At 40.9% G+C, this 17,938-nt stretch overlaps 1 protein-coding gene across 1 annotated transcript; it reads left to right on the plus strand.

Moving 5' to 3' along the window:
- Positions 1 to 3,883: 3,883 nt before the first annotated feature.
- Positions 3,884 to 8,994, plus strand: LOC308360913 (protein shisa-like-2A; the record flags this gene model as incomplete). The annotated part of the gene is made up of 3 exons (XM_080833093.1): positions 3,884 to 4,065; positions 6,039 to 6,175; positions 8,822 to 8,994. The coding sequence occupies 3 exons, from the start codon at positions 3,884 to 3,886 to the stop codon at positions 8,992 to 8,994; spliced, it is 492 nt and encodes a 163-aa protein (XP_080689219.1).
- Between the last annotated feature and the right edge of the window lie 8,944 nt (positions 8,995 to 17,938).

Below are 17,938 nucleotides of genomic sequence, written 5' to 3' on the forward strand. Positions count from 1 at the left end.
AAACAGAATGAAGGATAATCAATCCAGCAATCTGCCACTAGTTTGAGGAGAGTGTTAATTAGTGAGCTATATGAGCTATTAAATGTGAGCACCATGGACAAAGCCGTAACCATTTGCTTATGAAGAAATTTGTTGAGGAATTGCCATAACCCACTTCTTGACTGTAGACAAGATCTTTTCTTGCCTTCCTGTGGACACCACATTATGCACTTATCACATACACACACACACACACACACACACACACACACACATACACACACACTCATCAATTGTCCCATGGCTATTCTGTGTTACAGAAATCTATACAGTGCTGTGGTTTACAGTTTTCCCCAATCGTTTTCAGGCATTTAGCGAATCATGGGTCAACTTCATCTAATGCTCACATCTTCTTTGCACAGCAAGAGTCTTCTCTGGCGAATGGGTTAACCATTTCTCATTGCTTTCACACAAATTTCTTTGAGTTTTAACACACTTTTCAAAACAGTTTACACACTTCTCAGAGAAAGACACAAAACCTAATTGAATAACCATGTCAACACATTGCAGACACTTAGTAGCAGCCAACTGGCACTGCTCTCTATATTCTAAATATCGTCAGCACCTGTGTGAACTCTCTGTGCAAAACTAATCAAGCAGTTCTCAACCTCTAAAAAAGGGTCAATAGATCGAAGTTGATACTACAGTAAGCATGTAACGAATAGGCCACCAGGATGAGGACAAGGAAGAGGTTGTGGTAGAGGTAGAGGGGCCCCTGTCAGGGGATGTGGCATTCGTGTAAGATGCTCAAATGAAATTAGGGCAAGAGTCATTGATCTATAGTGAATCATGACCACCATGAGAGAGGCTGGCCAAAGGGTTCTTTCAAACCTGAGCTGTCATACTGTGGCATCAATTGTTTGTACGTTCAGCAATGACAATGACACTTTGCTGGCCTTCACAGTCAATATAATGTATTGTGTTTCACTGTATTTGCACTCTTGGCAACAACAATTTCTATACTTTTGTAAAGTATGTTGTCACAATACAATGTATACTGTAGTTTCACTACAGTTTTTCCCAATCGTTTTCAGGCATTTAGCGAATCATGGGTCAACTTCATCTAATGCTCACATCTTCTTTGCACAGCAAGAGTCTTCTCTGGCGAATGGGTTAACCATTTCTCATTGCTTTCACACAAATTTCTTTGAGTTTTAACACACTTTTCAAAACAGTTTACACACTTCTCAGAGAAAGACACAAAACCTAATTGAACAGTGTCAACACATTGCAGACACTTAGTAGCAGCCTACTGGCACTGCTCTCTATATTCTAAATATCGTCAGCACCTGTGTGAACTCTCTGTGCAAAACTAATCAAGCAGTTCTCAACCTCTAAAAAAGGGTCAATAGATTGAAGTTGATACTACAGTAAGCATGTATCGAATAGGCCACCAAGATGAGGACAAGGAAGAGGTTGTGGTAGAGGTAGAGGGGGCCCTGTCAGGGGATGTGGCATTCGTGTAAGATGCTCAAATGAAATTAGGGCAAGAGTCATGAGAGAGGCTGGCCAAAGTTGACAGGTCCTTGTTTAGAATATATGATATAGTGTTTAGCAATACAAAAACAGAACTACAAAATGTTACTGTATACAAATGTTCAGGTTTCGAATACTTTCTGACAGTATATTCCTTAGAGTGCTCAGTACAAAACCCAAATTGTAGTACGTTGTCAGTGGTAAAATTGTCAATACTGGGAGGGTGTTGCACAAAAGTTGAAGTGATGCTTTCATAGGTTGATATTGAAAGCTGTATTTTGAGTTTTGCTATCCATTGTTAAATAAATGAGAAAACATACATTTTCAATTGAGCACAAATTGTAGGTTTTGAAGGAATTGTTTGGTTTTGATGGGTGTGTGATACGTTTTTGAGAAGGTAGTGTCATTCTGCAAACATAATATAGTGTTTTGGTCATTTCAGCGTCAGTTAAGGGCTGTGTGTGAGCTGTTTTGAAAAAGTAAACAGTGAATGGAAAAATTCGCCAAAGCGATTGAGAAAAACTGTAAAGTTTTTTACAACATATACGGTCGAATTCTGAATACTTTACGTAAATTTACAGTATTTACAGCCTATTGCACTATTTTTACAGAATCAACACACTGGCCTAAACTGGTGGCAGGGGGAGATTGTTCACTGCAGAACAGAGTTGACCTCATTTTGACGTACAGAATATACATGTATTGTGGAAAAAGGACTGCAATACTGTAAAAAACAGTAGAACAAATGTTACGTAGTCATATATATCATCATGTATAGTGTTTAGCAATACAAAAATCTAAATTTTACTGTATACAAATGTTCAGGTTTCGAATACTTTCTGACAGTATTCCTTCAGCAAGAGTGCTCAGTACAAAACCCAAATTGTAGTACGTTGTCAGTGGTAAAATACAGTAGTCAATACTGGGAGGGTGTTGCACAAAATTTGAAGTGATGCTTTCATAGGTTGATATTGAAAGCTGTATTTTGAGTTTTGCTATCCATTGTTAAATAAATGAGAAAACATACATTTTCAATTGAGCACAAATTGTAGGTTTTGAAGGAATTGTTTGGATTTGATGGGTGTGTGATACATTTTTGAGAAGGTAGTGTCATTCTGTAACCATCATATAGTGTTTTGGTCATTTCAGCTTCAGTTAAGGGCTGTGTGTGAGCTGTTTTGAAAAAGTAAACAGTGAATGGAAAAATTCGCCAAAGCGATTGAGAAAAACTGTATTATCCTGGGGTGAGACATACCATATCACCTAATAATTCATTACCAGGTCAGTTGACTTGTGACCTTGGGGGACCTGATATTTGCAGCTAGCTTCCAAATTGGAAAAAAGCCCTTGGAGAGGAGCTTCATACAAGGTTGGAGAAGGCTTAAGTGCAGTGAGCTTGATGTATACTGTGCACTGAGGTTTTTTCTGGTGCCTAAAAGCCTCTTTGCAGGTGCGCTTAATGTGCTGCTTCTGTCAATTCTCATTATTTTGTGGTATGATAATGATGTCCAAAGCTAGCATGCTGTCAATCACATAGGGAAATGCCAGTTGCTGTGGATGAAAGTTCTCATTTCCTGTGTCCCTGCCCTGCCCTGTCACTGCAGCGTCTTCTGGTTTCACAAGCGGCTGACAAGATCCATATACACAAGACACGGCCCCTACCCTTGCGACCTGTTTGTTCTCTCTCCGAATCTGAAGAACGGACAGGCTAAAGGCAGTGCAACTTATTTAACATCTAATATTCTTACAAATGACCTGCCGAAATGTTTACATGACTGCATGAACCAAAACAAAACCAAACATTATTGAAAAAGTGGTGGTAACAGGAAATGGACAGCCAGTTCACCTGCACGTCGCTATGAATTAAATGTATATAAATGTTATCGGAGCTGATTCAGTTTTTCCTAATTTCGCTTTACTTTAAGACATAATGCATGCCATTTCCTTGATTACATAGCTTCTAGAACCATCTGATTTCATGCGAGTGGAAAGTTGTCACCGTTTTTTACCTCTTTATAGAGCGCCAGATACTTTGCGGGGTGAACACAGAAGATAAATGGTCTGAATGAGCACATCAGCGGTTTTTTCCGAATGGATACTTAGACGCGTAGTGTTCTGTGATGCAATGAATGCAGCGACAGTGGGAGGGAGGGAGGAAAGGAGGGACGGAGAATTCAGAAATGTACTCTCAGTTGCTGAGAAGAAGCTGAGTTGTGCATTTGAACATCAGCCATCGCCCATGTCATAAGCACTGTTGTAGCAGTCAGTTGGAGACGCTAAGGTACATCATGGACATAATTTGCACACTGCAGTTTCCCCTAATCTAAAAAACCGTCTGTCCCAATTTGGTGACTTTATTGTAACAAGTATGAGTGCGGACTGTTTGGGTTATTACAACGCGGAAAAACAGTTTGTGAACGCATCCACGTGTCCTAAACCGGGCAACGACGCGAAAGCCGTGTTCTGCTGTGGCTTCAGCGACTTCAAGTATTGCTGTGATGATCCAAACAGCTTTTTTCCTTACGAGTATGGATACATGTGGTGGTTAAGGTAAGAATGAGCCAAGAACCTCTGTTTGTGCCACCTGTTAACACAAAGAAAGTTCAATAGCTTTCAGCTCTTCTGCTAATTTTGAGCGACATCTTAGAAATTAATGTTTTGCCCTTTTTTGCGGAAAGAACAAGAATGTTGAACTTGGGAAGATGAAATGTAGCCAAATGAAGTACTAAATTGTATTATGTACTGTATTAAGCATTATAGCCTGCACACTCTACTGGTTGAGAGAGATTTTAGATAGGTATGTCTAACCACTCAGATTGCAGGGGTACATGGGGTCCTAGCAGTGCTTCTTTTTTCATGCTTCTGAATAAAGAATGGCAATACTTCTCCCTTGACAACATGTTTACTTTTTTGGAAAGGGAACGAAAACTAGTTGAGTTTCATCAACTGAAATAGCAGCACAAAGAGCAACACTGTTTCACACTGTTTCACATTGTAACACCCAACCTTTCAACAGGTGAATTGTAGTTCAAGTCATTTCTAAATAGCCAGGTCATGCAGCTTTTGTTGAGACATCAAATATCTTTGCTGTTGCACTATAAATAAAGATTAAAAAAATTGATTTTTCAGATACGTTTGGTTAGATTTTTGTAGTCAAAGTCACTTGAACCATCATTCCATTTTGATACCATCATTAAAGAAAGAGGTTTATTATGAGATATCCACTGTTTCTATGGTATCAGTGATGTGGAATCATGGCTGTCATAGTTGTTGGCTTTGGTTTTGGAACTTCTGGTTGGCTATAGTGGATAGAAAAACATCTTTCCTCCCTTCATTCACTAATGGGTTTTCCAACCTCCACACCAACAGTTGTATAGGTGGGAGGTTTAATTGCATAGTTTAGTCACTTGTCAGTCACTTCACAACAGCCTGTTGGAAATCTTTCATGTCACGCTGCAAAGGGTCGAAGTGTAATCCTGGGGGTGCTGGCCTATGATAGGTCAGTGAGCTTGGGGTGATTTTACCTGGCAAGGGGCAGCCTTGCCAATTATAAATGTGGTGTTGTAGCACTGCACGGTTTGTGTTGCATGGATTTGAAGAAAATATAGATAGTTTTCAGTTTTGTAAAGTTGAGCATTGGGTCAAGCATAGTGGCGACAGCAGGAGGGCAGTTAAAACAACTTGAATTGTCCAGCTTTTCAGAGATTGCCTGCAGGCAGTTTATGTGTTGCCTGGTAACAGGACAGACTTTTTGTCAGAACCCAAAACATTGCTATTGTTTGTCAGTGGAGACGAAGAGATAACAAAAGCCATTTTCCTTAATTTACCACTATCCTAGAAATAGTCTTGTTTGAGATGCGTAAATGGAATAACACCCCTTGAGGTTTGGTTGTTATACTGAATATCATCAAAGCATGTCTTGTGCATGAGGCACTGCCTCTTGTGTGTAATACCAATGAACTAAGTGATAAGCGGAAAAGAGCCACTTTTAAATATGTTAGGCGGGAGATTTGATATTACCTCTGGTGTGACTTCTCTTGGGGGAGACTGGGTTTTGTATTTGATTATAGCACTTCTCCTCAATCGTTTGCTATTGGAATCCATTTAAGTGTAGGAGAGTATTTCCTGTCAGAGAGTGTCCAAAGATTTTCCTCCATTGTTCGTCCATTGACTGTCCATGGTGCTCAAATGAGCGTGATGTGCTCTCTCTCTCTCTTTCTCTCTCTCCCCCCTCTCTCTCTCTCTCTTTCTTTATGCTTTATGTATCTCCCCCTCTCTCTCGCTCTCTCTCTTTCTCTCTCTCCCTCCCTCCCTCTCTCTCTTTTTCTTTCTCTCTCTCTCTCCCTCCCTCCCTCTCCTTCTCTATCTCTCCATCGGTCGCTCCCTCCCTCTCCCTTTCTCTCCCTCTCTCTCCCTCCCTCTCTCTCTCCCTCCCTACCTATCTCTCCTTCTTTCTCTCTCTCTCTCTCTCTCTCTCTCTTTCTTTGTTAATGTACCAACCACTCTTCTCTTCTGCTCTCCAGTGTTGGGGCATTGGTGGGCTTGTCCATTGCAGCAGTGGTCCTTCTGGCCTTCGTTATCACCGTATGTGTGCTCTGCTACCTTTTCATCGCCACCAAGCCTAAGGGACTGGACAACGGCCTGCCACTGCACGCACCAGGTACACGCCGGAATCAGACAGACGCCTCACATGCATCCATCATGGTCTAATGAGTGTCTCTAGCAAGAGCACTGAAAGACAGCAACAGCCCTCATTAACATTGCAGGCTAGATTCGCACCATGACTGGAATTCAAATATGGAATCTACGCATTTGTGGGAGAACAGGTTTTTTTTTTTATTCAGTAGGTGGACATGAAACCCACTTAAAGGAAATAAGTGCCCTCAATCTAGAGTGTAGCCTTGTATTCCTCTAAATCTATTTTCACAACAGCACATGTCAACCCATCACCAACCCACAGATGGGATATTTTTCATATACAAGAGCTGAATGGCATACAATTTTGAGTTACTGTAAGGTCAGGTTATGGGAAGGGTTTGCAGGTTGGGTTATAAATATTTTATAGGTTTGTGAAATATTTGTTATTATACGGTTACTTGTCAAAATGATTAAAGACATCCCTCCAAAATACATATTGTTAATGATTTTGTTGCTGCGTCGTGACTTCCTCTAAAAAGGCAAATAGAACTGTAACGTTTCAGGTGCCGCTTAGCAACTTATTACTTGCTGTCTTCAAGTTTCTATTACGAAAAGTGAATGGACGACTTGTGGAATGATATGAAAGATGTGAATCAGAAGCACCAAAACATGTTGCCAATGGCAGTGGTCATTCATTTTTTGTAGCAGGTCAATATAAAGACATATCAGTCCCCCGAACGATGGGGTAGCCCATTCAATTCAATGGAAGTTTTGCAACATTCTAAGGAGCCGCATAATAACAACGGATAGTTTGCAGGCCATACCATAACAGACCATTTGGGTGTCTGATATTAGCTCTGGATTAACTGAGTGAAGGCAGAGGAAGATGGAAGAATAAGAAAAGCTTCAGACTGAATATCAAAACCATAACATTTCTTATCAAAGACCACAGTGCTGATATAGTCAGTACCCTAGGGTGTATATCAATGAGTAATGTGCTTTCTGGGGTGTAAACACTGGCTACCTCTGCTGATCTGTAAGGCACAGAGGACCCCTTTGAAGCTGCAGTACTGTGAGATATAACCATACACTTAGACGTCTACTGGTCTTCCCCATCAGCACACATCATTTGCAGGGAAAATACACGGCCATTTCCTCACCTTCCCTGGAAGAAAAACAAAGGCAAAGCACCAGGCGAAAGAAACACACATTTTGTCAAAGATTATGTAACTTCAAAAGCCAGGTATTCATTTAAAAAATCATTGTTATGAGCCCATATTCCGAAATCTCAATATTGTGGGGGAAAAAGTCCCCCTGGCATACTTTAGAACTAGTTTAAGTGGCACAAAACACACACAGCTTTTAATTTGCGCAGCGGAGACACTAATCGGGCTATCACTTTTCCTAGGCAATATTTGTTAACTTAGCCTTCTATGGTTTTGAATATGGGGTACCATTCCTGCGAAGGAAATCACCGTTATTGTAAACAGTGCGTGGGGCTGGCAAAATGCTCAGTATCGTGCCAAATGCTCAAATGATCGTTTTTGGAGGATCATTATTGTGCATCTGGCAACACTGGGAGGGCAGTCGATTTAAGACAGTTATCTCTAGTCAGAGCTTGCGCAAGAGGGTGGAACATAAGGGAGATACCCTTTCCAAAACTTGTAAGGGCGTAAAAACGAGTTTGTGAAAGACCCAGAAACACAAATATCCGATGACGCAAAATCCAGGACAAGTTTGGAATCCCAACATTTTTTAGGTCTCGGAATGTCTGGGTAAAAGAGGACGTCTGGCCACAACCTGAGAGCAATAACCTGTCGATCTCATACGAAACCATATCATTACATCAGTATCATGAAGGCTCTGGATTGATTGCAAAATGTCTGAACGTCAGTTTCCACGCCTACTGGCCTCCTCTCATTATCGTATTGGGAACAACGAATTGGTTTGGTCCTCCATAGAGACACTCACACATAACAAATACACCCCCCCTCCCCCCCACACACATCTTTGCATTAGATTAAAGCTGAAACGTTGTAATTATAATACTGTGGATTCATTATGTGACTCAACAGCCCAGGTTATCAGTCTATATGTTCACCCACTCACTTTTGGTCCTCCAGAGACACTCACACATAACAAATACACCCCCCCTCCCCCCCACACACATCTTTGCATTAGATTAAAGCTGAAACGTTGTAATTATAATACTGTGGATTCATTATGTGACTCAACAGCCCAGGTTATCAGCCTATATGTTCTCTTGAGAGGATACATATTCTGTACATGCCGTTCAATTAATTAGCAGTCAGGTGTAAATAGAGCAGATTAGTGTTGTTTAAATGGATATTACATCTGCACTGCTGCCGGGACCTAAAATTTAAAAAACCTATTTGAAGCACAAGGCTGTTTTTTTCTACAGGCTGCAGGTTCAATGAGAATGGGGTTGCTGGTGCATGGGTGCATTACTGGAGGAGATAGAAATACACTTCTTCTTGACTCTTCCCAAGATTGAGGTTGCTACCTCATCGTGACTGTTATATAGATGGGAAATTGTGTCTACTATTTGTGCCTCAATCTTCTCATGCCAAGCTTTGCCCTGTATGAGAATATTAAACCACTTTTTCATCCTGTCAGCCTTTGTTTTGGTCTCTGTCCTCTGCCGTAGGTCCGCAAGAGGGTCCGAGTCAGGCTGCCGCTCCCACTGGGCCTCAGGGTTTCCGTAAGCATTTTTTCCGGAGCAAACTGGACTGTGAGAACCAGCCACCGGAACCCGACCGCCTCTTTCAGCGCTGTTTCATGGCCACCGTCACCACCATCAATGTGGAGGGACCCTCGTAGAGGGACCCGAGGACAAAGATCCCGCTCGTCTCCCCAGCCTGCTTGAACAAATTACCAGCCACCTCAGCAAGATGCTTTGGCCACATCTGTCCAAGTTCAGGTTTCTCTGAGTCATTCCCTGTCCTCTATCCTCCTAGAACCCAGAACAGTGCGTGCTCTGTCAAAAACACATTTTCTTGTCCCACTTCAATTAAAAAAAAAACTGCTGTTCTCAAAATATCTGGGAAAATTCCTGCCTGTTGGAAACATAAAATAATGTTCGATGAGTAACTAGCACCCAGACAGTGCCTTAAACAAAGAACAACACCACTGGATGTACAATCTTAGTTCTTGGTCTAGTCTTTGGTCAGTAATACCATGAAATGTTATTGACTTTGTCAATGACTTTAGATTTTATGGTGCAAAATGCCAATTGATTAAATTCTGGACTTAGCCTGAGATACTTTAATTGATTATGCTCTGATGACTTACAGCAGCAAAGCATCTAGTGATTGCTGCCGACTTCTGTTGGTCTGTACTCTGGTGACATCAGACTGTGTGGAGAAACAAAGACTGTCTCCTTGTGTAGTGCTTGAGGACTCTGTCCAAAGTGTTCTTGGATACCCCTGTGAGTGTCTGTGCATGTCTTAAACCTTTCCTTTCTGAATCGGATGCACTGTTCAATGTGTCAGCAACAACAATGCAGGTTCTTATTTCTATATTCAGTATCTGTATATTTTTACTGACTCTTTGCCTAAGCAGCACTCATTGTTGTCTCTCAAGGTTTGTCAAACTTTTTTAACATTATTGTTCGCTTGTGAAGTGTTCTTCTGTCCTGTTGTTTGCTGTTTTCCCTGTGTGTGTATGTGTGTCCATGGTTACCGGCAAGTGCCAAAGCAATGCTGACATGCAAGTGTCACATGATCACGTAGCTTTTGTGACTTCTGTCTTAGGTGTCCTCGGGCAGGTGTCTGGAATGCATCACTGTGAAGGATGGTCAGGAAGGCCTTTTATCTGTGTTAACAGTTCTTTGCCAAAAGCTAATTACAGACATTGTTATAGGATGGATGAGGACTGATGCATTAAAGCTATTTTCTCTCTGAATGTAGTTGCCTCTCACATTTTTTTTACAAAATGGACATGCAATCATCGGTTGTATTACTCCTCTTATGCAGAGAAACAGTGCGAGAGGAAATATGGGGGGGGGGGGGGGTCTATAATTGAACCTAGGGTGGGTTACTTGAGTATTTAAAGATAGATGTAGGTCAGGAACAGTCAATCAATGAATGACATAGCCCCTGATATCTATCACTCCCCACATGCATTTATTTATATGAAGCTTTGAGGTGACCATGAAAGCAAATTAGGCATGGGTAAACGGAATCAATGCATATATTTACTTTACATCAAAGTCTTTGCGTTTTAAAATGAGTGGGTCAGAAAACATGGATGACATACAGCCATGAATGGTCGCTATCCTCTATCCTCAGACATGTTTTAGGATAAACATTTTTTTTACAAAATGGACATGCAATCATCGGTTGTATTACTCCTCTTATGCACAGAAACAGTGCGAGAGGAAATATGGGGGGGGGGGGGGGGTCTATAATTGAACCTAGGGTGGGTCTATAATTTAACACCTAATAACCTTACTGTCACATTATGTCTGAAAGATATACTGTGAGTCTTCCACTTAAGTCTAATGGTTTGACACTTCCTACATAATTCAATTCAATTCAATTCAATTCAATTTTATTTATATAGGGCCATAACAATACAATTGTCTCTTGGCGCTTTACAGCGCCCAGAGCCTGAACCCATAGAGGCACTTATAGGGAAAACTATACAAAAGTAATTACCCTGGTATTACCCAGAACATTAACAGGAACTATAGCCGCCTTGAAACAGAGTTATACTAAAAATAACTGCCTACAGTTGCACCACTTTAACCCATGATGTTTGCCTTAAGGGACCCCCAAGTATTAAGTGAATACCAAGTGAATGACAAGACAGGCCGCTATGTTCATATTCTCTCTCACTCTCTCACTTTATCAACTCCTTTAACTCTAACACCCCCTTTTGTACACCCCTCTAAACACACATACAAACTAAGGTTATTTTAAGGTGCCGAGGCAAGCTCAGCATAGAGCAATTAAATAGTCTTTGTTGCAGGCCCGTCCCCAGTCGAGGAAGGGTGGTGACAGGGAGGAGACCATCAGAGGTGATGGCGCACAACATAAAAGGGTACGTTACTTGAGTATTTAAAGATAGATGTAAAGCGCTGTTGGTCAGGAACAGTCAATCAATGAATGACATAGCCCCTGATATCTATCACTCCCCACATGCATTTATTTATATGAAGCTTTGAGGTGACCATGAAAGCAAATTAGGCATGGGTAAACGGAATCAATGCATATATTTACTTTACATCAAAGTCTTTGCGTTTTAAAATGAGTGGGTCAGAAAACATGGATGACATACAGCCATGAATGGTCGCTATCCTCTATCCTCAGACATGTTTTAGGAAAGCTATTATACCCTTAGATGTACAGGTGAGTTCATATTGTTCCAAAGCTCTGTGTTAGGAGCATGTCAGATACTGTATTGCAGGGCACCAGGTAAATGAACACTAGACAGAAGATTATCAACCTAAAAATCCTGTGGTTCCCTTCCATTACAAAAATGTATTTCCTGTGAGAGCAGTGGACACATGATGAATAATTTAGATCAGGATTTAACACTGACTATCTGCTTGTGCATCTCCTACATCTTTAAACTCCACTAGGAAAAGATGGATTAAAGATGGATATCACAGTTTGACTGCTGTTTAAAAAAACAGTCTGAAAGGACAGATTATTTTACACGCTCTATTATCAGTCCCGTCTAGATCAGTAAAGGCCCAGGTCTTTGTTTTTTTCGCTGATGTGTCACCAAAAACACCCTAAAGATAAGGCATCTGGTAAGGTACTCAATTCCTGTGCCAACCAACTCGGTTCACCAAGATCTTCAACCTTTCGCTTACTCTAGCCACCATCCCACCCTGCCTAAAATCAGCTATCATCATCCCCGTCCCTAAGAAACCAGCCGTCAACAGCCTAAATGACTATAGACCGATTGCACTTACACCTGTAATAATGAAGAGCTTTGAGAAACTGGTTTCTCGCCACATCAAATTAACCCTTCCCCTCACATTCGACCCACATCAGTTTGCTTACAGAGCAAACAGGTCCACGGAAGATGCCATAGATGTAGCCCTCCACTCCGCACTGAGCCACCTGGAACTCCGTGGAACCTAAGATATAAGAATGCTCTTCATTGACTACAGCTCAGCTTTTAATACTATCATCCCTGACATACTAGTAAGCAAATTAACTGCACTAGGCCTCTCCCCCTCCATCTGCACCTGGATAAAGGACTTCCTCACAAACCGCCCACAAACTGTAAAACTCTGCCCCCACCTCTCCTCCATCATCACGCTTAGCACTGGCTCTCCACAAGGCTGTGTACTGAGCCCACTACTGTACTCCTTGTACACTCATGACTGTACTCCAACCCATCCCACCAACACCATCATTCAATTTTCTGATGACACCACGTGATCGGGCTCACAATGACAGAAGATGACGAATCAGCGTACAGAGATGAGGTACAGAAACTGACAGTGTGGTGCTCAGACAACAATCTTTCACTGAACACCACAAAAACGAAATAATTAATTCTGGACTACAGAAGGCAAAGTGCAGATCCGGCCCCACTCTACATCAACGGGGACTGTGTGGAGAAGGTCCACTCCTTCAAGTTCTTAGGAGCCCTCCTGACAGATGACCTCTCATGGTCTGCCAACACCTCAGTGACAGTGAAAAAAGCACAGCAGCGACTACACTTCCTGAGAGTACTCAGGAAAAACATCCTTGAGTGTAAACTGATGGTGGCCTTCTACCGCACCACTATCGAAAGTGTAGCAGTGTTGCAAGTGTTGCACTGCAGCAGACAAAAGAGCCCTCAACACAGCACAAAAGATCACTGGCTGCTCCCTGCCCTCCATGGAATCCATTGCCCGCTCCCGCTACCTTAGCTGGGCCAATAACATCCTAAAAGACTCCTCTCACCCAGGCCACTACCTGTTTTCTCTCCTACCCTCAGGCAGACGGTACAGATCCTTTAGAGCAAGGACCACACGTCTTAAGAACAGTTTTTTTCCCTACGGCCATCAGAACACTAAATACAGTCATGCACTAAACTTTCACTTTATTGACTGCAAGTCACACATAACAGCTCTGTATTTCTGTATTTCTTATTCTGTGTACTGTTGTTGTATATATTGTGTATAAGTACAGTATATATATATATATTCTGTTATGCTGTGTGTTGTTGCTGTATATATTGTATGTAAATATATATATATAAGTACTTTAATATATTCCACAGCGCTTTGTTGCACTCTTTATATTTATATATTTTTATGCTATTCCTACCGTTTCAATATTGTTGTGTTATATGTTGTTGTTGTGTTATATGTTGTCCCTCGTCGCACCAACAGGAGAAGCACTCCAAATTTGGTTGTATGTAAATACAATGACAATAAAGGCTTTTCTATTTAAAGATAAAATACCTTTAATGGCTTGATTTAATATGAAATATTTGTGTTAGTTAGTCACAAATGGCTTGAGTCCATCCTCTGCCATGTTAACCATATCATTTCACTATTGATCTCGTTTTACTAATGATGTCCTTTGACTCTCACCCACACAGCTATGGTGCTGCATCATGATAAGCCTCGTATCGCTCCAGTAATTAAACCACATATCCAGTGGTAAATCTAGGGGGAGAAGCCAGATGTGGCCAGTTGTGTTGTGGGTGGTCGCCCACCTGTCTGGGAATACACGTTCAACATTGATTTCATTTCCTTTCTAAAAGTGCACCATGAATAAACAATGAAAATCAATCAAATCTATTCAGGTGGGCTATTTTGCCATCAGTGGTGTCTTCAGTTTTATTTCAATGATAATGGTGACATGAAGACTGTGTTTGTGTCATTTATAATTAAATATGATAGAAACTGTTCATGTTCATGTGGGTAAGTTTGCATGTTCTTCCCGTGTTCAGAAGGGGACGCCTCACTAAGAACCCCAACAGAAAAGCATGCAGAGAACAGAACACTCTCCTCTCCATCCCTGACCAAGACGCACGGATCACTTGACTTGGTCCCTGGGCGCCATAAAGGCTGCCCACTGCTCCTGGCTACCTTGAAAGAAGGACAGTCCAGGATGGGAAAATGCAGAGGAGAAATTAACTGCGACCTCGGCATGCGTGTGTGTGTGTGTCCTGTGTCGCCACTCTAAATGCATGTGTGTGTTGCTGTGTATCGTTTGTGCCAAATAAACTGACTTTGAATTTGACTTAGATGCTATGTATTTTCACACATATCAGAATAGCTTTTAGCTGCATCAGAGCCTTTATTTGGTCATTTGTATTAGCAAGGTGTTTTCACTTTTGATTAGTTCATTAGAACAATGAGTTAAAAGATGAGGGAATCTGTGACCAAGCATCAAGCGAACTACATCAGTCTATAATCACATTCATGTATCTCTCTCTCTCTCTCTCTCTCTCTCTCTCTCTCTCTCTCTCTCTCTGTTCTGTGTTGTTTTTACTGAGAATGGTAGGAATACAGATTAAACTGTGAGATCCCCAGTGGAAACACTAATACTGTTTCTGCCAGGCCACTGTGACACAAAGAAGTTGCCTGTGGAGTGGTAATGTAAGGGAGATATTTTATCAACGTTTTACTTGCTGATTTTTACCAAAAGACTGCCTGATGTGATTGAGAAGCATAAAACCCATTGCAAAAGGCATTCATCCATTTTTTGCAGCAGTCAACATAAAGAAATACCAAACTCATTTCTGCATGTTAGGATAGCCTATTCAATTCACCAAAAGACTGCCTGATGTGATTGAGAAGCATAAAACCCATTGCAAAAGGCATTCATCCATTTTTTGCAGCAGTCAACATAAAGAAATACCAAACTCATTTCTGCATGTTAGGATAGCCTATTCAATTCAACAGATGTTTTTTTTGCAACATTCTGAGGAGCTGTATAAAACATTTAGTTTAGTTATGTTGACACCATTTGGATGTCTGGTGTTGTCCAGTTATTTATTTATTTATCTATCAATTCAAAAAATATTTTTAAGTTTCATTAGATTATCAGGCGTTTTAAACTATCGCCAACCACAACACACCATGACAGTTAGATCAGAATCATTGATGGTGTGACGAAGGCAGAGTGCTTGAGGATGCACGCATGGTAATATCTGAATCACCTTTCCTCACACGTCCCCATAATCATACTTCACATTCAGCATGACCTGGGCAGACCAAGCCCAGTTCTTAAAGTAACACTATGCAACAATTTTACACTTTTTGGGGTATGGTTTTATAGGCAACTAGTTTTGGTACCATCCTCAAATTAATTTAGGTAGAATATGGTCATGTGAAGGACACCTGTGTCTTTCCCACTAGTCATCCAGGTTATGCCCGGTTCAGTATACCTGGCTGGAATACCTTGCTAAAATGGAAGAAAAGCTTTCAAAGCATGACATTGCCAGTGTCAACTGGGCTGTTAGTGGTGTTTGCAAGGATTTTGAATGCCTTTTAGGTAGTTAGCTTGCTAGTTTTGGAACAGAACTCCTTATTGCTGCTTTAATGTTCATATTTAGCAGATATTTAGCAATTCAGGTTGATACTATTATAGAAAAAAAACCTATGTTCCTGAAATGTGTAGAAGCTTGTGTTTTTGAACTTACCTGCCTTCCTCTGCCAAACCATATAAGACAAGGAAAAAATACTCGTCAGGGAAAGAGATAGCGACCCCTCAGAACTATGCCAAGGCCTTCCTACATTAGTGATTTTTCATACTTGCCTAAGATTGAAGTGTACGGCACTTGCTGGCCAGTCCTGGCTGGGATTCAAAACAAATATCTTAATGTTTAATTTGTGTCACAAATGTGTTCACAAGCCATGTTGGTTTTGTGTGGGATGAAATTCAATTAATTTCATTTTGTCCCCCCCCAGCATATTTTTAGATTAGAAGAAAAAGTAAGTGCAGCAGAACCTTGGGAAAAAGTAAAAACATGATTAATTCCTCCTCTATTCTAAATTAGTATGAGTCATTTGCCAAACCAGAGACTTTCCTCTGTGTTGCCATAATCTTCAATTTCCTTTTGACTTCAGCAGAGTGTTGTCGTGCTACCTACAATTTCTTCATCGGATAATTTAATATGGATGGCAACCATGCCCACTGTTGTCCTTTCATTTTATTCACTCTCTCTTGTGACACACATCTCAGAGGGGGTGGCGGGAGACGTGAGGCTTCTCTTTCCCCAAGCGTCAAGATTGTAGGGCCATGATATTTGATGTAAGATAGATAAACGAATGACCTTTACAAGGCTCACTACTCCCATGTTTCAAAACTCATTGGAGTTCATTCTTATTTTATAAGAAAGTGAGACTCCAATAAGTTCTAAGGATAATACCAAGGGCATGTTGTAATCTTCCACTATATGCCTCTGTCAGTCTCTGCATGGCTTCACTGAAAGATAAAACAGAACCTCGATCAGCCGTTTTTAGTTCATCATTTTTAGTTCATCATTTCACACTTTGCTCACTTCAACATAGCACATCTGTGCACAGATAGCTGCGCACAGAACAAACGCATGGTTTAACAGAGGTTTAAATACATTTAATGATAATCCTCTGACAAATACATTTTATGTTTACATTTACACATTCATTTGAGTCATAAATGCATACTGGTTTAAATCTCCTATATATTTCTAGCCTGGATACCAGACGAACCCTGCCCACAACATTTTTGGTCTGGAAGTTCGGTCTGGCACTGCTCCGTTGGGGAGAAATGATCACAGATCAGAAACGGATCTAGCCAATCAAATTGTCAGGGCGGGCTTTATTCGATGATGGACAGATGGCTTGAGTTGAATTAACGGTAGATTCGAAATCGTACCAAGATGGCGGCGTCTCTGGAGCCTGTTAGTGTGAAATGTTTTATGTGAATCTACACGACTTTCTTATGTCTACATTGACTCGGTTAGTTGTGTACATGCAACACAAATGTTGCAGAGTATTGTAGGTCTTAACTGAAGCTCTCTAGACCATTATTGTTAGGTTATTGCTAACGCTTAGAACAAAAATCCATTGAAAGACAAAGTAGCTAGCTAGCCTGGCTGCTAATAAGTATAACGTGAGCATGCATACCTCACAGATATTGACAGCGCATTCATTTTGAAAGAGGAACAGAGAAACGCGATTAAGGCATTTGTGGATCGAAAAGATGTTTTTGCCGTCCTTCCTACGGGATCCGGTAAAATGTAATGTATCAGAGGGTCATACTACGTTGCTCCGATTGGTTCTAGGTATCCAATTGAGCGAAGAGGCATTTTCTTTCCTGGTTCGTTGAAACACACATATAAACACAGCTCAATGGAGCAGTATCAGACTCATATTCTGACTACAATTATGAGTATGACATCTTCAGGCTAATAGATTTTACCTCTGTGCAACATATTAGACACTTAATTCACGAGAGTTTGCTGAAGTGCCACTGTGTCCCAGAGGCAACAACACCTCATGTGATTTACAGTAACATACATAAACAAACAAAGCAGCTCCATGCTTGATACCTCCTCCTGCTCACGGTTAAACATGTTTAGTATCTTAACTTGAAATCAATCTTTATTCCCTGAATGAAAACATTGTTCATGAGAAAGAAGATGTAACGCTAAAGCTGTACATTTAATTAACTGACCTGACCTCAGAAATGTCCTTCAATTAAGACATAAAGAAAGAAAAGAAGAAAAAACATCTTGCATTAAACCTCTCAAATCCTGCACAAGTCCTCACTGGAGAATTTGAGATGACTCAGTCTATGTTCATGAGACACTGAGGCAG

This window comes from Sprattus sprattus (genome assembly GCF_963457725.1).
Source record: "Sprattus sprattus genome assembly, chromosome: 2".
Taxonomy (NCBI): Eukaryota; Metazoa; Chordata; class Actinopteri; order Clupeiformes; family Clupeidae; genus Sprattus; species Sprattus sprattus.